The following is a 22,352-nucleotide window of genomic DNA, read 5'->3' as shown; positions in this document are numbered from 1 at the left end:
GGCCACTACAGTTAAACGGCGTCGGCGTGCGCAGACCGAAACATCGTTTTGTTGGATATAGTATGTGTAGTAGTATGGATGTAGTTGTCTTTGCCTGTCCATTCGAAGCGGCTGAAAAGGAGGCAGCAAACCGTAGGAACTACGCGTCGATGTTTCGAGACGAGAGTCGAATACGTGCGTTTATACCAGTTCATTCATAATCAAATCAGTTAAAAAAGTGCGTGTGATCTGTAAAGTTTAAAGTTTAGTTGCTTTATTAGCATTAACTGTAACTTAACATACAATAATGTTTAGTAACGTACAATTGCAAGATTGTGGCAGTATAAAACTTGCTTAATTTGGACTATTAAGTAATTAATTAATGTATATAAATGTGTCTTGTGGCAATGAACGCCTTTTTTGTATTCGATGTTGGCAGTTAAGTTGATGAAAGGTGGTGTTCATCAGAGTGGCAACTTTACGTGCGCTAATGCCCACTACGGGGGCCTGCATTTGCAGATTTCTCGGTCACGGCGAGCATGGCCTCGGCTGACTCGCAAGCTGACCCGGAACGACATCGCTCCGATCTTTATGTGCGCCCGGGGTGGGTGGATGCTGCTGTAGCACTGATTCAAATTGAACAGGTAAATGTTGTCCTCGTCATTTAATGCTTCAAAGGAAATTATAAAATTACTATTTGTCAAATGAATGTAAATAACACATACTTACGCTTGCAAACTTATGAATTAGTTTAAACTTATTATTCAGCTGTTTCTGTATCATCTGATCTGTAGCATATTTAATGTGTGATATCCATCTACCCAAGTTAAGAGAAGTAAAGTAAAATGAAATTTTCATGCTGTCTTTTGGTCAAAAAAAGGTTCTACTGTTGCATCAGGTGTGATGGTTAATTTGGAACCGATCTCAACGCGCTGTAGTGGGCGATGTGCCGTGTTATTACGCTAGCCTTGGTAGGACCACCGGAGAAGCGCCGTGTGTGGTCTTCGGCTAGCTTAGTTGCTCGTGTTAGTTTTACCTGGTCTGCTCTTTCCGTACCATGAGATATGCGGGGTTGCCGTATACGTACATTTATACTCATATTTTCACTTTAAATTCGACTGTACATTTTACGTTACGGCTAGATAGTTTATTATCGTCGAAACAATACTCCACGTTGTAATAAATATTCATTGGTGTATTGGTTAGTGCAAAGGGTTATCAGTTATCGATAATAATAAGGACCAACCGGCGTAGGAAGTTTATAATATGAAATTCCTAAAAATACAAGATGCAAAATTAATTTGACTGTTCTTTTTGAGAAAATAATGGTAAGAAGCATAAATAACATAGTATGTAGTACAAATTCTTTATCTATTTCAATTATAAAATATTGGGTCAATATTGTCATTTTTATATTTAAATTTATAAAATCTACAGACAAATCAGGTTTCTTCCTGTTTAATTCATAAATGGTTCGGTAGTTTTCTAAAGATTTTAACTTTGTACATTTATTTGCTTATATAAATGATTTCGTGACATATTAATCCATATATTTATTAAAAAACATAATCCTTTAATGTTCTAACAAAATTTTTTCATACCTTGTTTTTCTGGTCAAATGCAGCTCAATTAACATTATTAAATTATTATTAAATAACATTGTATTACATAAAATAAAATTTTTGATATTCATAATTATGTCGTTGCTCCGTAATTTCTTTAATTTCTACCTGGCACCGTCTAAAAATGAAAGAAATATGTAATGAGAAAGATAGAGTAAAACAGAAACAGATAGATAAAACAAAAAATAAATGTCAAATGTTTATAAACTATGTAGTTATAATTTAAATAACAGCACGGACATGTCAAGCTAATATACATATACGAAAGAGACATAATTAAATTAAGAAAGTAAAAAAATGTTTTTCTGAACTTCTTCCGAGAAGGATGGTTGAATAAACAAGCATGTGTGAGTACGGCAGTATTTGGGTGGTCCGAATGACGTCAGGGCACGAGTTGGGTGGCCTGTGATCTTAATGAACATACAACGTTGTTCTGTTGCAGGGCAAGGCAAGAGGCGATCGCGGTATCCTATGGATACGCGTGCGGCTTCAGAGACAACTGCGTTCACTTGGTACATTCCTAGAAGCGCATGCTGGAAAAGTTATCTTCGTTAGCCTTCTTGTCATTGCCACCTTCTGCGTTGGATTAAAAAGTGCTACCTTTCATTCGGACATTTTGCAATTGTGGGCTGAACCTAGTCAGCCCGAGGAGACTCCTTCTGTTGAGGTTTTATCAACACATCAAATAGTTGTACAAACGGTGGTTGATCCCGAAGGTAGACTTCTTCATAGTAGGGGCCTTCTTGAACACCTTAATATGATAAGGCAAGCTACGCAAGTCACCGTCACTATGTTCGATATCACCTGGAAACTTAAAGATATTTGTCAATCTCCTAGTGTTCCTGACTTTGATGTCCATTATATTGAACAAATGTTTGAAAATATGATGCCATGCACTATCATAACTCCTTTAGATTGTTTTTGGGAAGGATCTAAACTTTTGGGACCTGAATATCCTGTACATATCCCGTAAGTTTATCTCGTGGCTGTTTAGTAATTACGTAGGCACTCGTCAAACAGTATTTAAACCCCCCCCCACCAACCAACTCATCCCATCCCATTCTATCGAGATTTTTATTTTAGTACTTTACGTATGTCGCGATATGATACTGTATTCTTTTCCCAATTGTAGAGTGTTTACACAATTTATGAAAGACCTTTTTCTTCAACAATAAAAAAATACATTACTTTATTTTAGCTACGGTATTGGTAAGAATGTAAAATGGACAAATTTAAATCCGAGCCGTTTGGTTGCTCAAATAAAAGAAAAAGAATCTCGCTTTGATTACCATTCGTTAGAAGATTACTTTCGACGAGCAGGAATTACCTCAGGTTATCAAGAGAAACCTTGTTTAGACCCTTTTGATCCAGATTGCCCCTTAATGTCACCCAATAGAAATTCTAGCCACCCTTTAGATGTCGGAGCGGAACTCACCAGCGGTTGCTATGGTTTTGCAGCAAAATATATGCACTGGCCTGAAGATTTAATTGTTGGAGGTGTTGTAAAAAATAAAACTGGTCACATCAAACAAGCCCAAGCACTTCAAACGGTAGTTCAACTGATGGGAGAACACGAGCTATACGAATTTTGGTCAGACACATACAAAGTTCATCACATTGGGTGGAATCAAGAGAAGGCTTCTATGGTTTTAAATGCATGGCAAAAGCGATTTTCATTGGTAAATCTTTTTGTTTTTAAAGTAAGTGTGCTTGTATTTATAATGCCTATATTTTTAATTTCAGGAGGTAGAAAGACTAACCAAAGTCAATTCATCGTCGTATAATTTTAATACTTTCTCTACAAGTAGTTTAAATCGCGTACTTGCAGAAGAATCTAAAACAGACTTTTTAAAATTGGTAATAGCACTTACGGCGGTCGTTATTTATGGATGGCTGTGTCAATCGTTCCTTGCAGCGTTAGGAATCTTGTTACTTTCCAGTTCAGCAGCTGCAAGTTTAGGAGTTTGCAGCCTTCTTGGACTTCCTATGAACCTACTGAGTACTCACGTTTTACCATTCGTTACTGTAGGTCTTGCGATGAGGGAGATCTTTTTGTTGTTATCCACGCAGAAAAGAAACGTGTCACCATCAGAAGTACTACAGAGGTCGGGGCCAACGATTCTGGTAACAGCAATTAGCAACGCTGCAGCCTTCATTGCCGCAGCAATCGTACCAATTCCTGCATTGAGGGTATTCTGCATGCAATGTGCCGTCATCGTCCTTTTTCATGGTGCTATCCTGCTACTAGTTTTCCCGGCTTTTCTTGCTTTAAAGGTGAGATGCAAGAAATCTGATATGCCATGCTTAAGAAGTGAATCAAAGAATTCTTCAGCACCTATTAACAATAACAACAACGAAGATTTAGTAAGTATATCATTAAAAATAACTCATTTAATTATGTATTTTATCGTTTAATTTAAGTTTGCATTCATTGAATTACTTTAAAATATTTTGTTTTATTGTAGGAGAGCGGTGTAAATCTAATTTCGCCAGAGAGTCTTTGCAAGAAGAAAAACAATTTAGTGCCATCAGTTGTTATTTACTACTCGAAGAATTTTCTTTTAAAACCGTTTTTTAAGGTGACATTGTGTTTAACATATGCTATACTAATAATATTTTGTGTCTTCAATGGACTTAAATTAGAGTACGATGTTCGACTTTCGACATTTTTACCAAGACATACTCAAGAATACAAGTATTTGGAAGCACACAATAGGTTTTTTGGATTTTATAATTTTTATTTGGTGACTACCGAACTGGAATATCCTTTAAATCAACCATTGTTATATGAATATCATGCATCTCTTACAAAAGTTCCTCATGTCATGAAAGACTCGAATGGGGGCCTGAATATGAATGACTTTTGGCTTGCTAACTTTAGAGATTTTTTATTAGATCTTCAGCAAGAATTCGATGTTAATAGGAAGAATAAATGTTTAAACAGTGAAAAATGGTTTCCAAATGCTACAGAAAAGGCTGTGCTGGCTTTTAAATTGTTAGCTCAGACTGGAGTCGTGGAATTTCCAGTTGACAAAAGTCAAATCCTTAATAAACGACTCGTCGAGGGAGATGTAATTGATCCGAAAGCGTTTTACAATTATCTTTCTGTATGGAATAGCAACGATCAAATGTCTTATTCTAGTTCTCAAGCAAATTTAACTCCAAAACCGTTCCAGTATTACAGCACTAAGACTGAATATGATTTAAAGATTCCAAAATCTCAACCTCTTATATACACACAAATGCCGTTTTACTTTAAAAATTTAAGAACGACAGGGAAAATAATCGATACGTTAAAACAAGTAAAAGAAATATCAGCGTCGTTTGTTGCCAAAGGCCTTAAAAATTATCCTATAGGTTTAATATTTTCATTTTTTAATCAACTTCTCGTTTTAGATAAATTACTTTTGATGCAATTGGCTTTTATGTTAGGAGAGATAACAATTTTTACGTGTTTCTTAGTACATTGGTCAAAATTGTGGTGTTTACTTTTTTGTATTTTAACAAGTATGTTAATGATGTGTTTGATGAATATTAATGCTCTGACAGGTACCTTAGGAACCCTGTATTTTGTAATAATCAGTAGAAATGTTGTACTAGTATTGTCGGGGTTTTTAAATGCAGTAGGAAACAGGGAAAGAAGAGTTAGATTATCATTGGAAGTAAATGCAGAACCTATTTTTAAAGGTGACATTGGTCTCCTTACTTGCGTGGCAATTTTATCTTTATCAAATTTAGAATTCATTAGATACCACATATTTATGACTTTAGTGATGTCCGTGTGTTCGTCTTTGGGTTTTTCGTTACTACTTTTCCCCGTCGTTCTTTCACTGGTAGGGCCAAAAGCTGAAGTTCAACCCTTAGAAAATAGCGAGCGAATTTCTACGCCTCCTCCGCCCCCACCTCCACAGGCTCCAACCCGTTCGCCAATATATGTCAAACCCACAAGACGTAATTCACCATCAAAAACTACTCGAGAGCCAAGTTTAACGACGATTACAGAAGAAAGTTGTAATCAGAGTATTGTCGTTGAACCTCAGGTCACTGTGGAATACAGTAGTCCAGAATCGAGTTCTAGTGGGCCCTATACAACAAAAGTTACAGCAACGGCAAATATAAAAGTGGAAGTCGTTACACCTATATACCGATCAAAGTGTAGTGGTTGTAGAACTAAATGTGGGAGACATAAACCGCAGTGTCACTGTTGTAAACAAGACTCTGATAATAGCGATAGTAGCAGTAGCAGTAATGATTCTGAACCCTCATGTAGAACAACCAGCTAGCATTTGTTACCGTTATTTGCTCCATGTAAAAATGTTCATATATTCATATTTATATCGACTTTTATTTATTAAAACGAAATGTAAGATACTACCTTCCTACTTTATAAGATATTCGACGGTATTATTTATAATTTCTGTAAATAAATATTTTTTACAATTTAATTTTATATATTTCTTCATGATCTGGACAGAAAATGACACACTAAAGAAAAAAAATATTTATTGTTTAATTCGTGGTTGTTTAAAACCACACATATATCAATTACACGTCATTCGCCTCGGTCGTTACTAAGATTAATGTAGAAGTACTTTGCAGATTCGTTAAAACGTTGTTGACATCATATATATATATTTTACAAAAATATAACAATTTGCGTCAACATTTATTACTAAATTTTCGCTAACTGACTTCGCAATTGCAATTACAGTTTAACAAGATTATGTTATAAATTCATCTTACATGTGAATATACTGTACTTATTCTGGATACTTTCCAGTTAGCAACAAACATCATTATATTAAATTATTGGAAGCTATTGTTCTTTCGATTGTACCTGAATTGCTGTTTTACGACGCCTTTTATTAAGAAGAGGATTGTTGGAGTTATCTAGTGTTTTAATATGTACCTGATCATAATCTACACGCATGGTTGCTAGTGACCTTGTCATTTCTTCTTGAACTTCAGGCCAGATTTCTTCACCTTCTTTAAGCATGCGGTTAGTATGAAGTGGTGTCTGTGGCACAGCAGTATATTGCTATAAAAGGAACAACAAATATAAATGAAATAACTTCTTCAAATTGTATAATTTACTGCTATCCAACAATTGCGCATAACTTGATCAATGGTTAGCCTTTTCGCTGGGTCAATATTTAGCATTCCGTTTATTAATTCCTTAGCATCTTTGCTGACGTTTTGCCATTCGGGATTAGGGAAGTTATACTGACCCATTCTAATCCTTTTTTTCATTCCTGGCGAAATTGCAAGGCCATGATTACTATAAAACGGTGGAAAACCACACAATCTAAAATACAATTTCATAAATTGATTTCTAGACATGTCATTTATGATTAAAACCTGAAAACTTACAATATATACATAATAACTCCTAAAGACCATATATCACAGCTCTTATCATATTTCTCTGGTCCAAGAACTTCTGGAGCTGAAAAAATAAAAATTTAATATGTAACATAAATAATTACTATTTTAGTCCATCTCAAACTTGCCTACATAATATGGGGTATAACAAGGTGTTTGTAATGTATCATTAGATAATGTTTCTTTTGCAAAACCAAAGTCTGTCAATTTTAAAATACCGTTTCTTCCTTGTTTAGTATACAACAAATTTTCTGGTTTTAAATCACGATGTGCAATATTATTATCATGAAGATATTTAACAGCAATACATATTTCATGCATTATTTGGGCAGCTTCTAAAATTATTATACAAGTTATCACACGAATAAATGGAAGGCAGTATGTACTAGACCTCTTTCTGTAAATGCACCTTCTTGGTGGTCTTGAATTCTTTGAAAAAGTTCTCCTCCTTCCATACTAAAACAAACGCATATATTAATGTTTAAAATGATTAACTGAACATCATTACCATTCCATAACAACAAGCAAGCATTTCATTCCATTGTAGGTATTTTCATATACATCTATAATGTTTACTATATGCCGACATCCACTTACTTTCCAATGCAAGTCCACTTCTCTTCTGGCTTTTAGTGAATCGTGTAAAACCTATTAATATAATAATTAATTACAGATCAAAATGAAATGCAGTCTCATACCTTCAATGCAAATTTTTCTCTTGTTTGTTTGGAAAAACATTCTACGACTTTTCCGTTAATTCCAAGTCCTAAGACAGTGCTTGTAATTTCATAATCATTAACAATTGGCGTAGTTTTTGGAGTGCGTATATTTTTCATGACACTCATTTTATTATAAAATTACGGGTTTTATAAAATATTTTTTTTAATAACTACCAAATCAAAGGAAGAAATGTGGTACACAGCAATTACTACTAAATGCAACATAACCTCAAGAAAATGTAATCTTGTCGTTGACTAGTTTACTATTTACTTACAGTTTCAATAGTATATTGGCAGTTATTTGTTCATAACTACCATGTAACTAATTAGTAAATGCCGCTTAAAACCCTACACATTTGCAAGTTGCGTAAGCAAAATGTTATTTTATTTTTATGATATGATCTAGGATTATTACAAAAAAAAAATTAAAAAATTGAAAGTAATAGTTTTAGTACTTTTCTATCTCAAAATTCATTTTAAAATGGTTGAAGGAGTTAAATATATATTCTGCTATTAATGATCAGAATAAAATAGAAAAATATTGTGCTATTATCCATTATTAATTAGTAAATTAGTTATGTATTTTGTACAATAGATGGTACAACTTAAAACTTATTTCCATTAATTTTGTATAACATTTTCAGATCAATGTGTACTGCAATAGAAGTTTTGAACTACGCAACTGCATGCATCTTTTGAACTATGCAACTGGTGAAAATAAACTACTAATAAATGTGGATTCAGGTTAGACCGGTATTAAATAAAAAAGTAAAAATTTTTTTAAAAAATTGCAATGAATTCTGTCGAATCTGGGATTAGAAACGTAAGCACTGTTGATTATGATAATCATAAATACACGTTAGAATTTTTAGTAACAGTATATAACTTTTTAGTTTAAAGATTTTTTAATGATATACAATTCGATGTCTGAAAGTTGCTTTAACGCTTGTATAGTCGATCTCAGCTCTAGAAATTTAGCTGTTTGTGAAGCTGATTGTGTAGAACACTGTGCTGAAAAGTATGTAAAGTTAAATCATAAAATTATGGCACTATATGTTGATTCACAACAAGCATTCATGGAGAGAAGAATAAAAGAAAACGAAAAACAAGCTGAAGTAGAATCAACTCCTAAAGTAACTGACGAAAAATTTGAAGCTATAGAAGCCAATACAAATAATGACTCGGTAACTAGCATAAATCATGTTCAACCTCAACCTTAGTTACATTTTAGATTTTATACAATTATTATGTATATATGTATTTACATAAAAGCAATTGATTCAATATAGACTGTGTAATATTTTTATTTGAAATTTTACTTACATATGGTCTAACTTCCTTTAAAAATAAGCACACCTTTTTTAATAATTGTTCTAAGTGTTGGTAAGTTGAGTTGGAATAAAAGCAAGAACTGCAGTATCTGGTACAGCTCATTTCACCATTTTCTGTTTAAAGTGTTTCGTCCCCCGGTTGTTCTGCAACGAAAAGCACTTTATTAGGTAATTGTTATTTAGAATGAATCTAAAATTCGATTGTATATTACTGATTATCATATAAATAAACTGAATAAACTTTTTTTATATGTATATATTAACATTATAAACCTTATAAAATGTTAAAAAAGGATGGAATGCTAAAGAATATTTTATTCCCGTACATAAATAAATATATGTGGTAAAGTTTTTATATTACACAAACAAATACGTAAAAATGTTCCTTGAAATACCGTATGCCAATTACACGTCTAAAATTGTAAATATAATAAATTCTAAATTTTTAATCCATTATGTAATTGCCCAGAAATTTACATTTACTTATTTGTTTAGAACAATCATTTAATGATATCATAAACAGGCGTACGATCCAAAACTAAAATGTAAAATATGTCTTAAAATTTTATTATACATTGTGTGGTATATTCTGTGTACTTTAAGCTTTTTAGAAAATGAAAATTTACTTTAATATTTTTGGTATTTTAAAATATCGCTTAAAATTCGTTAACTAAAAAAAATAATATTAACGTCAACCATTGGTATACCTATTTAGAATAATCAGTTCTAAAAATTAAAACTGGTGGCCAAATCTCTTTAAGAAATTCATTTTTTAGCTGCATCATGCTTTTCTATCGNATTATTTATTAATTATATTTAATTTAAACCCAGTCTTGAATCATAGCATCTTATTTTAATTCAATAAAATTTTTGGTTTGCCTCAATGTAAGGAATAAAGTAAATGTCCCACCGTTTTTCAAAACAAAAAAAAAAAGGATTATAAAAAAACTGGCCCACCAATATCAATTTTTTCAAAAACAAGAGCTCCAATTGTAAATAAATTCATCTAATTTACGAATTTACTTCAAAAATGCCGGAATTAATTTTTTTGAAAAAATTATATACATCCAGTTTTTTTTATAACGAAATTTGCGAAACAAAATAATGGCACAAAAGCCAAGTACTAGACATCTTCATTTATTTTTATTTGAAATCAATCAATTTTGTTTATTAATACGTTCTCAGATTTTCCCGAAATGTGCCCATCATAAACTTATAAATATCGCGTTGCAGTGAAGACATTTATAAAGTAATGGAAATGAAAAATAAAACTTGTGAATGGGTCATATTCAGACATACAAAATATCGATATATATATGTATGTATATATTTAAAAAGTAGGTAGGTACATATGAACAAGCAGTATAATATATTGTATCATAATGGTAATAAGCGTATCTCATGTTGTACATATATATATATATATAAAGAAGTTATAGTAAATAGAATACAATTAAAAACCGAGTCTGATGATGTATAAGAAAATATTGAGTTTCAATATAAGAGGGCTGCTACAAAAGGGAAAATACATTAAGTAGCAAGACATTGAAGGCACAGTTATAATAGACTTTAAATTCGTTATGTTTATAGAGATTATTTTGTATTTTTTTTTTTGAAGGTCGTTATCAGATGGAAATCACTTAATATGTGAGTAGATCGTGTAGGTCATTTTGCAGAGTTGCTGACAGGAGATGCAATTGTAGACATAGAACAACATAATTCTACAAATCAATTACATAATTTTAACACACGCATTGCAACACAACGTGACACTTTTTAAGATTCGATAGGCCTAGGCGAATTTGCAGAAATACCTTCTTGGGGTAATTCGTTATCGGTTGGCATTAAGCAATTATTTTCTCGAGCGTGAAGTTCGTTTATATCAATTTCAGAATTCGTTTTGCAATATTTGCAACGCATCTTAGTATCGTCGTCCACTTTGACGAGGTACATAATGGTACAGAGACTTATAAATGAAAGAACGAAAAATGCGGACGGTACACTTATTGCTATAATTAATTCTCTTTCGGTCTTTCTTAAGTCATGACGAGCAACCACTATGCGTGAGTTGTTCTGCAAAACAATAGTCGCATTAAAAATGTACATATATTTATGTATGTACGTACGCACATAAAATAAAATTTTAGCAAAATACGTACACATTCATGTAAACATTTGCATAAACGGATACCTTGTTGTAATAGCAGGGGAAACGCGACGGTGCTGTTCTATTTCGTCCATCACGGCCGTGAGTTCGCAAAAATTCTCTGCATTCGCCTTTCAGAGTATTAACACAACCTTCCAAATTAATGTACAAATGAGATGTGGGATATATCATAAGCGTCGATTGTAACGGTAAAAATTGTTGGGGAGCGTCGAGAAGCTGTCTGTAATTGTCTTGTAGCTTCCAAAAAGTAGAAAAGTTAATCGAAGGTTTGGGAATGTCGTCCCAGATAAACATTGTTCCATTAATACAGTCGGTTAAACTAAAAAAAGTAGTGCATTACAACGAAGTTTATAAATTTCGAATGAAAACCGTTATTTTAATATGTACTTGAGTGAGTCTCCGTATTTTTCGATACTGTTGCAGGACATCATAATAATATCCTTTGGATGATAGGACCAAACGAGTGTCGGTTCTACAACAGATCCTTCCTCATTGCCATTAGCTGCCGTAAAAGCAATTAGTTTCTGGCATTTCGCCACATGTACGCTATCATCGACAGATATGTAAATATTTCCAGAAATAGTATTAATTCTGCTACAGTATCTGTCACACGAAAATTCCCTTCTCACTTTTGTGCATCGAGAATTTTTGCATTCAAAAAATCCATTAAGTTTGGTGTTATCTTTATCGCTATCAATAACTGCTCCGTCGGCGTTATAATGACAGTGATAGGCTGATGACCAATATTCGCAATGTCCTAAAGAGCAGTTGAAAAATCCTGTCAGGGAATTACATTCAGAACCGTTGTTGCAATTGTACTTTTTCAGTGACTGCGTTTTAACATTTGGGCATGAGAATTCAGTTGTTTTGTCGCAATTTTGTAATTGTACAATGGTCCCATTTTGTCTTGTGGTTACGTGTATCTGAGGGCAAAATCCTGAAGTCTTAGTAAGGCACCATTCTCCACAACTGGCCCAACTACAGTTATTTAACATACTTGTATTTATAGTTTGGCACATTACTGGCGTAAGTTCCAAGTCCGAATGAAATGCTCTATATGCGGGAATATAAATCGCCACGGTGAGATATATAAATGAAACACAACTTATTACTACCACCAGTTGACAAAAGCAAATGCTACCGCAAATCCTTTTATCTTGGGCTGGGATAAGGCGCGGTTGGTTGTTTTTATTGCGTCGTCCCATTTTTTTCTTTTACCTTCTTTTTATAAAAGGAATACGAAGTATCAATAAATGTACGACACATTTTCTACATGACGACGATACTGACCAGTCGGTCGTACGAACTGTTGGAGGTGGCGGTTTGACTCCCTTCGATAACGCAAGCGCCATCAGCAACTCCAAAAAAATTCTTTTCTATTCTATTGTATTTTTGATTGTATTCTATTTTGAGAGTGTTCGCGTTAAATATGAGGTGTTTTTTACGTCCTTTTTAACGTGAATAAAAAAATATGTTTTCGTACAATAAATATTTTATGAAACATATTCATCGCACTAATAAGCGTAAATTCGAATATGTATTATTAAATTAGGACACCAAAAGTTTTATTTAATAGCCGTCTTCATACACGACTGCTGATTATGCGCGGAAGGTTATACGTACGTTCAGGAAAATCAATAATTTATAAAAAATTTACGCAAAAGTCGACTACGAAATGAATTACTATCAACTGATTAAAATTAGTTTATTTCTAACTATTCATGTTTGCGTCATTGCCATCTAATAATAAATTTGGATATCTACCTATTTCAAATTGAACTTCGTATGAATTTCTGAAAAAACCGGAAAAGATGCTAAAAGCTAGCCTACAGAAATGAAACATTTATTGGGACACTTACATAAGTTGTAATGTAATTTGTTAAACATACGGTGCCAACGAAACATTTATTCGATAAGAATTCAACTTCATTTTTTTTTTATATGTCGAGACAGTATTTTTTAACAAACTATAAAAAACTTTTTCTCTACGCAATATATCAAATATAAATAAATGTGTCAACTGTGTAGACGTTATATTTTTCGAATTAGTTAAATGTATCACTGTGTAATAGAAATAATTAAAGTAAACATTCGGAGTTTCAGGAAAATCGGTATTTATTTAATTTATTTTTTTAAAAGGCATTTGTACAAGCGATCGTTAAATTAAAAGTCACACAAAACACTTGTGAATCGAAGAAATATATCATAATTTATTAATTACTAATACACGTTTCGCAATTCGTTGATTTTCTTAATTAATAAGTACAAGTAACTTTAAACTTCGAAACAGCGGAACGTTTTGTACAATGTAAAGCTATACGTGATTATGTACGTAATTACATGTGTATACCAGGTTTAATTAATCAAGTTATAATTAGGTAATATTGCACTTTAATAACCATCATCATCATACTCCTCATCTCTGAAAAGAGAAAGAAAATATAACGGTTGTACTTAGTTTGGATTATCTGTGATTGTAATAATTATGGACTAGGTATTGAATCTTACTCTGTGGGAAAATGGTGGACGTATTTGTTGCAAGAAGTGCCGCATCCTGGACAGTACCAGTAGCTTAACATTCCTACTGAAGCGAAGAATAATAAGTTCGGTATTGCAATAGATAACACCAAATGTCTCAGCGTATCGTCCCATGAATATCTGGCCACAACAATTTCGGGGTACGTTCGACTATAATAGCAAGGAAATGGCGTGCCGGAAAACTTATAAGCATATTGTCGGGCAAAATCGGAGCAGTTTGTATTGGGAGGATAACCGCATCCTTCGGTGTTTATCAGAAATCTTGTATCGCTAACGTCCCATTGGATTGCGATCCACGGTCTCCATTCTCGAAAGGGAAGTCTAGAATAGTTAACGTAAATCTGATGACATTTCGTTGCTTCCCTTGTACAACCCTCTCTACACGATGACCAAGAGCAGTTACGAAGACCTTCGGCGTAAATATGATCGGTAGTCACACAAGTCACTGGTTCTGGTTCGTAATCGGCAAGAAGACTGTTAATTGCCGGATCAACGACGAAAGGAATCAAGAATAAAAAGGCAAAAACTGATAAGAAGGCAACTGTACCTAGACACAGTGACGTGTAAAATTTTGCCGTTTCCGCAAGAGATATTAGAGATAATTGTTTTACAGTCATTCTTACATTATTGATACTAATTATTATTGTTTTAATATTTTCGATGACTCTAATTTATGGCAGAATAAAGATAATTTATTGCAAGGACAAAGGAGTGGTAAAGTGGAAAGGGAATTTGGGAAAGTGATAAGGTTGCAATTATATATATATGTTTGTGTGAAAACAGTCAAGACGGTTTTTTTGTTGTTGAAAGACGATGCAGTTTAACTTCAACTTAATCTAAGCCCAGAAGAAGTGGCGTGCCTGCAACAAAATATGAAATGATACGAAGAAATAATAACTTTATTGATTAGAAATTAATTTCTTATCTTAGGCAACTAGAAGGGGTGTAAAAATAGTCCTTGAGTAGACCCTGAAATTCGCTAAAAAGCTAATCTGCTTACTATCTATTTATTAAAAATCCGTCCGTTTTTAGTAATCCAACTGACCAGTTTCAAAAACTTACTGGATTGATCTCAAAGTGCCCTTATATTGTCACCACCGCCGCCGCTATCTGGCACGTTATTATTTGCCGAAGTTTTATCAACAGTTTGAACGGTTGTTTCGGTCCCCGTACAACCTTGAAAACGCATTTTAGCATCATCACCCACAACAACAGTTCTCTGACAAAGAATAAGCGTAAGGCACGAAACCACAAAAAGAACAGAAGGTAGTACAAGGGCGATGAAAAATTGCCTTGTCGTTGTTACTAAATCGAATCTGGTAACGACCACGTTGGTATTTTCAGGTGCATAGAAACACGGGAAACGAGCACGAGCGTTATGATCTGTTCCGTCTTTGCCGTAAACGCGCAAAAATTCCTTACATTCTCCTTGAAGAGTATTAACGCAACCCTCCAAGTTAATTAAAAGTTTACTTTCGTTAGCAATGATTAGATCGGGTTCGGGAGGAGCCAAGATGCCCTTCTCATCGAGCGGCACGGTATTAAATACACTCAAGTAGCTCAAATAACTGAAATTTGTAAGATCACTGAGCACATTATTTGATAAGAGAGATCCATTTACGCAATCGGTCGCAACAACACCTTGACTGGTGTTAACGATATTGTAACAAGATGCCATCATTATGTTCTCTTGCGATTCGTTCCAAACTTCTTCCCCATTTTCGAACTCGAGCGCCCTTTGACATTGCGAAAGATACACTTTATCGCCACTTAACATAATTACATTTTTATTTCGAGTTGGTATATCGACGCATCTTCGGTCGCAATTGTACGGGGTTCGAATACGAGCACAAATTCCACGATTGCAGTTGTATAAACCGTCTATTTCTTTACACGTGATTTTACCTCTGCGACCGGAACATTTCAACGGCGGATCCGTGTCTTTAAATATGCACTCGAACGCGTCGGTAATATTTATACAAGTTCCTGCAGTGCAATTGAATGTTCCAGTTAAGTTTTTACATTCGTCTTTGATGCACCTGCTCTTTTTGGCGTTCTCTTGGTCGATTCCGTAGCACGTCTTGTTTGCTGTATTGGTACAATTGACCAATAAAAATGTCGAACCGTTTAATCTCAGATTAACGAATATTTGCGTGCACGCACCGGAAGTCTTACTCAGACACCATTCGCCGCAGGATCCCCAATCACAGTTTTCGACAGTTAGAGCTCTCGTTGTGGTACACATAACGGGATTTTCTCCTATTCCCGATTTGAAGGCGCGAGTTGATGGTACGTAAATGGCCACCGTTAAATAAACTATCGCCACACTACTTAGTACTAAAGTCATTTGACAGAGACAGATTGTACCACATATTCGATTATCCTGAGGAGGGATGATAAGTTCTTCGACGGGAACGGGCTTTTTCTTCGGCATCTTGCGTCTTTGAATCTCGCCGTTTCTTATACGATTTTGTTAAATTACATGATAGAAGCGATTGTAATGGTGAACTGCGAAGGAATACTGCATGCGCCCTTAAAGGCGCGCATTGGAATCGCCAAATCAATAATTTCACTGCGGCGTCGTTGAATCAATATGGTCCCGGATTTTTCAGAGAAAAAAAGCATTCTCATTTTTTTTTTGTTAACAATTATATTTACTTAGGTAACTAATTGATAAAAGAAATTAAAAAATTACCGGACTTTTGGATTCCGTGCCGCTGCCGAACGATGTGGATTGGACCGATGTAAGGGTTTAAAGGACGTCAAAAAGACATGTCATGTGGCGTCGACTTGTTCCGCTTTCCTCGGTAAAAGCAAGTCTCTCTCTCTCTTACTCTCAAAAGCTCTACTAACTCTTTGGCATAGTCGTTGTCCAAATCGATACCTTAGAACACATCGACTGCAGTCACGCAGTGTTTGCGTTACCATGCTATATGACGGTCAGAACTATTTTCGGTGGCACAAGAAGTGGAAGAAGTAGATGGGTTTTAAGATTACTTACCGATAAATTATGTAACCGAACGAAAGTAAGACGAAATGTAATCGAATGTATTAGCAAGACTAATCGACTCCCCCTTTACCCCATAGTCGCTCTTACGATTAGTGTGAGCATAATATTAATTTTCGTGGCTGACTGCAGATGGTGGCTCTCCAAGTCAAGTTTATACAGCGACCATGGAAGAGAAGAAGGTTAAGCAGACTTGGAAGCAAAAGATACTCTTTTACATAACGGCATTTTTCGTGTTGCTTGGAATTTTTAGCGTCTTCTCTTTCTTGTTTCTTGTGCCTTTCGTCATCGATCCATCTTTTACGACAATTTTCATGGAATTTGACGAACAACCAGTTTTATGTGTGACCAGAAAGGCAGAGAGAAAACTCGGAGTATCCAACTGTTCGTGGGCATCGTGCAGAGAAGGATGTACGAAGGAAATATACGATTGCACCCAAATTCACGTCGACTATAAAAAAGTAGGACCTGATTTTAACTTCACGCCAACAACCGTGGAACCGACGACACCACCAGATGACTACAGAAGGAAACGATTGATTCAAGATGCTGCCTTTGATGAATTTGATAGCGACGATTTTATTACCGAACCGTCACCCACGGGCTTAATGGGAAACGATTCCGAATGGTATTACATCGGTGCTAAACTGTTCCCCAACGTGAAAGGTTGCGGATACCCGCCAGCATTAAATTGTACAATTTTTTTAAAAAAGTACAAAGGAATAGGAACAAACTTTTCCTGTTATTACAGCAGAGTCGATCCCGGTTTGGTGATTAGTCATTTGGACATGTGGCAAGTTTACATGAACTTAGTATATGCAATGGCAATACCTATCCCGTCCTTTATAGTTTCCGTCATTTATTTGACGTTTGCTTATTTTAAAATTTACAATGATGACGAGGAAAAAGCACCACTCGAAAAGAACGCAGAAGGCCTCGACGAGGAAGGGAACAGCATGGAGGACATCGCGTCACTTCGTCCAGCAAGTGGTGCACTCACACCGGCCAGCGAGACCTTTAGGGAAGATCTCGCCAGTTTTGGACACCAACTCAAAGTTGCCATGGCGGATGAAATGAGTAGAGACAGTTTTAACGAAGAGATTATAAACAAATCACATTCATTATCAGGGTGAGAATCTTTTATCACATCCACTTACTTGCAACGTTTCATTGCACTGATTTCAATTTTAACGCTCGCAAATTTTCAGGAATCTTGGAAAAGAGATGACTACCAGTATTTCGACGTCTGGTGGTCCTATAAATGATATTTAATATGTTTCTAAAGTCGTTCTTCTAACGCTTATGTGTTTTTGATCCATAGTTATTAAAGAAACAGAAAGGTGCTGGATTAACTAAATAATTTTCATAAGTAATGCGATGCGTATAGGTAAACCGTTAAAAACGAATTTATAATTTAAAAATTTGAGAGAAAATCTAGAATTAAACGATCATTTTTCGCGCCTTTATATAACATTAAAATTAAATCGAAACACAAAGAGTGAAAAAGGAGGTAACAGTAATTCAACTTATCGATAAAAATTTCGCGTTATCTATTAGCTACTTGCTGCTTTTCTTACATACTAACAAATGGTAAAAGTTATACTGAAAATGTGTATTGCATTTTTTCGACACATTCTAAAAGCCTAATGTTACGGTGTTAATTATAATAAGAAAGTATTAGAAAACAATGGTATTTCGAAAAAAAAAAAAACATTTCAAAACCAAAAAAATTCACATACTATCTGAGAACCGTCTCATTTATGGATCGAAAATAAGTGGTGAAATTGATTAATTACAATAACAAGTGAACGCTTATATTTTCAAAAGATTTTGTTATAAATTGCACGTTTCCGGTGTTATTTTCAAACGAATAAACATATGAGACAATAAATATTAAATTTGCCATTACAGATACGTATGTACAGGCAATTGTGATTTTGGAATATTTTAACTGTACAATTAATAATTTCGATCCATAAATAAGTATAAGAAAGATGGTTTTCTTGGCATTAAACCTGTATGTAAGTTCGCTTCTAATTAAAAGTTATAAAACCTCGATAGCTCAAGTTGTACAGATATTTAATGCACAGACCAATTTGTTACAAGTATTCCAACCACGAACACACTTATAATATACATACATTCAATACTTGTATTATAGTTATACCTACCTACCTATATATATATATATAAGGAAGTTGAACTTTACGTTCCTTGTAACAGATTAAGATTTTGTAACTTGAATTAAACAGGTACGAATCTCAATTTGTTTTGTTGCAATAAATCTAAAGTCAAACGTCCAACAATTATATTTACTTAGGTAACTAATTGATAAAAGAAATTAAAAAATTACCGGACTTTTGGATTCCGTGCCGCTGCCGAACGATGTGGATTGGACCGATGTAAGGGTTTAAAGGACGTCAAAAAGACATGTCATGTGGCGTCGACTTGTTCCGCTTTCCTCGGTAAAAGCAAGTCTCTCTCTCTCTTACTCTCAAAAGCTCTACTAACTCTTTGGCATAGTCGTTGTCCAAATCGATACCTTAGAACACATCGACTGCAGTCACGCAGTGTTTGCGTTACCATGCTATATGACGGTCAGAACTATTTTCGGTGGCACAAGAAGTGGAAGAAGTAGATGGGTTTTAAGATTACTTACCGATAAATTATGTAACCGAACGAAAGTAAGACGAAATGTAATCGAATGTATTAGCAAGACTAATCGACTCCCCCTTTACCCCATAGTCGCTCTTACGATTAGTGTGAGCATAATATTAATTTTCGTGGCTGACTGCAGATGGTGGCTCTCCAAGTCAAGTTTATACAGCGACCATGGAAGAGAAGAAGGTTAAGCAGACTTGGAAGCAAAAGATACTCTTTTACATAACGGCATTTTTCGTGTTGCTTGGAATTTTTAGCGTCTTCTCTTTCTTGTTTCTTGTGCCTTTCGTCATCGNGGCTACGGAAATATATATAAATAATATTACAATATTTTTACTTACAACTAATAAAAATTAAATGCATACATAGTGTCGACGTTTTGACAATACTCATGTTTTAATTATTTTATTAAATATTATTTTTGATTTAATCAAATTATTGAATGTAATAAAACGAGATTGATTCCACTTGCAATTAGTAGGGACCAAACAAAGATTCGTAATGTACTACAAATGAATTACATGTGAAGTAACGCAATATGTTGAGAATTGTAATGTTTTAATAAAAAAAAAAGTTGGTGCCTCTTTATCTGCTATTATATACATTTTGAAAATTTGTTCCCCAAAAATATATATTGTTACGTAGGGCTATGCGAATATCTGAAATTTCGAATAAGTCGAAAAAAAAATCGAATATGTATTTCGAAATATTATCAAATAATTCGATTTTTTTTTAACATTATCAAATAATGGCATTTATTTAATGAACTAGACGGTTGTCAATTCAAGGATTGGTTGGACAAGCATTTCCACTCCATTATATCCTGAACCAATCTTCGTATTTCCTTCAAACTACAACATTACACATCCCACAAGAGTTACCTGTCTATCTCTTCTCTTTATTCCTATTTCTGCTTCTAAAAGATCTCTTACTCAGAAGGTGTAACAGTAATTTAATAAAAAAAAAGAATAGGTCTGACTCTGCCTCTCTTTGCTCCTGTTTCAGCAACTAATATGTTTCTAACATGCCCTTCATGTCTGTGAAGGTGTCTTACCAATCTAGCAGATGATCAATAATATTAAATGTAGGTAGATCCCTAAGAAATAAAGTGCTACTGTGGTAAATTGGAATCAAGAAGATTGAGATTTATAAAAAAAAGAGCAAATTTACGAATTATTCGAAATATAATGGAAGCGTTTGAAAAAATCGGATTATTCGCACATCCGTATGTTATGGGTTTGATTCACAAATATTTTGGCGGACAAATAATAAGCGAAAGTACGGTATGAAAAATAAATTACTTATTACTATAAAGCTCACCACTCAAATTCCACAGAGAATTTGGAACTATAGTACTGATATTTATAAATATATTAATTGTACTATCTAATAACTATATGCTTTGGCAATTAATGCATATTTTCAAATAGATGACATTCTTTTAATAATACAGTTTCTAAATATACCATTCGCCTTTATTACCTATTACATATTTTTATTCAATACAACGCCTTCTTACTGCTTTACATACACGGAGAGAAAAATCACGGTAAAAATTACCGTGCTCGTCACTATAAAGTGGGTGAAAGAGAAATATATTGAGAAAATTCAATATTAGTCCAATAATTTTTATACGAACATAAAAATTTTTCTGCCTAACATGGTAATTTTTCGATTATGAGTACCTATACAAATATAAGAAAAAAAAAATGCAAAAAAATCATTTTTTGACTAATAATACCTAATTAAACCAAGAGGACTTAACTCAAACACCACAACAGTTTAAAAAAATGCGGACACGTGTTTCGCCCATTCATATTGTGGAGTATTTTCAAAGAGACCACCTGCGCTCACAATATAAGTGAGAGAAACACGTGTCCGCCTTTTTTAAGTGTTGTGGTACTTGGGGAAAGTCCTCATGGTTTGATTATTTACATCGTTATAGTCTCCTTTTATATTTTTAATAATGACAAATAGTCCTACAAAAAGTTTGCATTAATACATAATACGATGTACCAGTTTAGGCCAATATTTTTTTCGTTGTCCGCCAATCTTAAAAGTTACTTTTGAAGTTAAACAAAACCCTTAATTAGATATAAATTCTGTTTTAATTGCAAAGGTGGAACCCCTTTTCCATTTAATTAATCTATTTTGTTCATAAATCAGTCTTTCGGTTGGTACCTCAAGAAACTTTGTCAATCAATATTTTCAATTTAATAGTTTAACAATTGCAGACGTTAGAAGAACGTTTTAAATAAAACTAGGAATGGGCCGCGTACCGGTTTAGATCAGGTACCCAGAGGATCAGGATCCGGCCGGGTGCCGGATAATGAGATAATAATAGGTAATTCTACCGAAGAACAAAGAAAAAACGAACACAAATATTTTACATGATAAAGTTAGATGTTTTATTGTAGAAATTTATTCATTTGTTCTTTTATCAGTCCCACGAACAGATAATAGTATTTATCTCTGTGGGGTACATGGATACTTCGTAATCTATGTATTTTGTATTTGCTGGTTAAAAATAAATAAATAAAATAAATACACCTTTTGCTAAAATAGTGCGAAATAATAAATAATAATAGTTAAATAAAAATTATAACCATTATTAAAGCTTAAATTTTATACTGAATAAACATATTTTTCAATAAATTCTCACATTTTCATATTTTATTTCTAAAATTTTGAAACTGCTAACGTGATAGATACCCAGTTCTATTATAGACGCACGCCACATTACTATTTGAGAACATAAAAAGTATCTATCAAACAAAAAATATAGAAAAAAAATTGATCGCCGTAGAATTAATGTCATCAATATTAATTGCTGATTGTATTAATACATAACTTCAATTAAATGATTAAAAACTCATGAAAGAAAAACAATTAAAATAGAATTTCTACCGCTTCGTAAGTAATAAAATATTAATTTAATCAATTATT

General features: G+C 33.8%; 6 protein-coding genes and 1 long non-coding RNA gene across 8 annotated transcripts in view; 2 read left to right on the top strand and 5 right to left on the bottom strand.

Annotated features, from left to right (window-relative positions):
• The first annotated feature begins 4 nt into the window (after positions 1–4).
• Positions 5–5,942, top strand: LOC108733784 (protein patched). The gene is made up of 5 exons (XM_018465089.1): positions 5–623; positions 2,044–2,570; positions 2,800–3,280; positions 3,345–3,965; positions 4,067–5,942. The coding sequence occupies exons 1-5, from the start codon at positions 519–521 to the stop codon at positions 5,882–5,884; spliced, it is 3,552 nt and encodes a 1,183-aa protein (XP_018320591.1). The 5' UTR covers positions 5–518; the 3' UTR covers positions 5,885–5,942.
• A 145-nt stretch (positions 5,943–6,087) lies between these two features.
• Positions 6,088–8,058, bottom strand: LOC108733793 (MAP kinase-activated protein kinase 2). Its single transcript, XM_018465102.2, has 7 exons — positions 7,682–8,058; positions 7,492–7,631; positions 7,375–7,439; positions 7,112–7,318; positions 6,972–7,047; positions 6,696–6,906; positions 6,088–6,639 (listed from the first exon to the last, which is right to left on the bottom strand). Exons 1-7 carry the CDS (start codon positions 7,826–7,828, stop codon positions 6,418–6,420), a joined length of 1,068 nt encoding a protein of 355 aa, XP_018320604.1. The 5' UTR covers positions 7,829–8,058; the 3' UTR covers positions 6,088–6,417.
• Positions 8,059–8,623: 565 nt separating this feature from the next.
• LOC108733797 overlaps positions 8,624–22,352 on the bottom strand; it is a 37,220-nt gene continuing 23,491 nt past the window's right edge. Inside the window, exons 2-3 of the long non-coding RNA XR_001937281.1 lie at positions 9,026–9,177; positions 8,624–8,713 (exon numbers count right to left, since the gene is read on the bottom strand). This is a non-coding gene — a long non-coding RNA (uncharacterized LOC108733797). The remainder of the gene's footprint in view (positions 8,714–9,025; positions 9,178–22,352) is intronic.
• On the bottom strand, positions 10,390–12,644 carry LOC108733789. Of its 2 annotated transcripts, none has more exons than XM_018465098.1 (3): positions 11,588–12,644; positions 11,225–11,519; positions 10,390–11,106 (listed from the first exon to the last, which is right to left on the bottom strand). In XM_018465098.1, exons 1-3 carry the CDS (start codon positions 12,403–12,405, stop codon positions 10,810–10,812), a joined length of 1,410 nt encoding a protein of 469 aa, XP_018320600.1. In that variant the 5' UTR covers positions 12,406–12,644; the 3' UTR covers positions 10,390–10,809. The 2 variants fall into 2 exon arrangements, with proteins under 2 accessions (XP_018320600.1, XP_018320601.1); XM_018465099.1 differs by having other exon boundaries at positions 11,015–11,106; positions 11,193–11,519.
• LOC108733795 (protein tipE) lies at positions 13,305–14,415 on the bottom strand. The gene is made up of 2 exons (XM_018465105.2): positions 13,709–14,415; positions 13,305–13,622 (listed from the first exon to the last, which is right to left on the bottom strand). Exons 1-2 carry the CDS (start codon positions 14,353–14,355, stop codon positions 13,592–13,594), a joined length of 678 nt encoding a protein of 225 aa, XP_018320607.1. The 5' UTR covers positions 14,356–14,415; the 3' UTR covers positions 13,305–13,591.
• On the bottom strand, positions 14,541–16,404 carry LOC108733790. The gene is made up of 2 exons (XM_018465100.1): positions 14,739–16,404; positions 14,541–14,598 (listed from the first exon to the last, which is right to left on the bottom strand). Exon 1 carries the CDS (start codon positions 16,170–16,172, stop codon positions 14,811–14,813), a length of 1,362 nt encoding a protein of 453 aa, XP_018320602.1. The 5' UTR covers positions 16,173–16,404; the 3' UTR covers positions 14,541–14,598; positions 14,739–14,810.
• On the top strand, positions 16,895–19,035 carry LOC108733794 (protein tipE). Its single transcript, XM_018465103.2, has 2 exons — positions 16,895–17,874; positions 17,954–19,035. Exons 1-2 carry the CDS (start codon positions 16,913–16,915, stop codon positions 18,015–18,017), a joined length of 1,026 nt encoding a protein of 341 aa, XP_018320605.1. The 5' UTR covers positions 16,895–16,912; the 3' UTR covers positions 18,018–19,035.

The sequence above is a fragment of the Agrilus planipennis genome, unplaced genomic scaffold (genome assembly GCF_000699045.2).
Source record: "Agrilus planipennis isolate EAB-ADULT unplaced genomic scaffold, Apla_2.0 scaffold11, whole genome shotgun sequence".
Lineage (NCBI taxonomy): Eukaryota > Metazoa > Arthropoda > Insecta > Coleoptera > Buprestidae > Agrilus > Agrilus planipennis.
This window is presented reverse-complemented; position numbering and strand designations above follow the sequence as displayed.

Coding starts and splice junctions, on each gene's coding strand:
- LOC108733790 (XM_018465100.1), bottom strand. CDS start 16,172: ATGCCGAAGAAAAAGCCCGTTCCCGTCGAAGAACTTATCATCCCTCCT.
- LOC108733793 (XM_018465102.2), bottom strand. CDS start 7,828: ATGAGTGTCATGAAAAATATACGCACTCCAAAAACTACGCCAATTGTT. Junction 7,319..7,374: donor AGGTGCATTTACAGAAAGAG/GTCTAGTACATA, acceptor TAATAATTTTAG/AAGCTGCCCAAATAATGCAT. Junction 6,640..6,695: donor TGCGCAATTGTTGGATAGCA/GTAAATTATACA, acceptor TTCCTTTTATAG/CAATATACTGCTGTGCCACA.
- LOC108733795 (XM_018465105.2), bottom strand. CDS start 14,355: ATGACTGTAAAACAATTATCTCTAATATCTCTTGCGGAAACGGCAAAA. Junction 13,623..13,708: donor GTCCACCATTTTCCCACAGA/GTAAGATTCAAT, acceptor TTCTCTTTTCAG/AGATGAGGAGTATGATGATG.
- LOC108733794 (XM_018465103.2), top strand. CDS start 16,913: ATGGAAGAGAAGAAGGTTAAGCAGACTTGGAAGCAAAAGATACTCTTT. Junction 17,875..17,953: donor AAATCACATTCATTATCAGG/GTGAGAATCTTT, acceptor GCAAATTTTCAG/GAATCTTGGAAAAGAGATGA.
- LOC108733789 (XM_018465098.1), bottom strand. CDS start 12,405: ATGGGACGACGCAATAAAAACAACCAACCGCGCCTTATCCCAGCCCAA. Junction 11,520..11,587: donor AAATACGGAGACTCACTCAA/GTACATATTAAA, acceptor TACTTTTTTTAG/TTTAACCGACTGTATTAATG. Junction 11,107..11,224: donor TCCCCTGCTATTACAACAAG/GTATCCGTTTAT, acceptor ATTGTTTTGCAG/AACAACTCACGCATAGTGGT.
- LOC108733784 (XM_018465089.1), top strand. CDS start 519: ATGGCCTCGGCTGACTCGCAAGCTGACCCGGAACGACATCGCTCCGAT. Junction 3,281..3,344: donor GGCAAAAGCGATTTTCATTG/GTAAATCTTTTT, acceptor TTTTAATTTCAG/GAGGTAGAAAGACTAACCAA. Junction 3,966..4,066: donor ATAACAACAACGAAGATTTA/GTAAGTATATCA, acceptor GTTTTATTGTAG/GAGAGCGGTGTAAATCTAAT.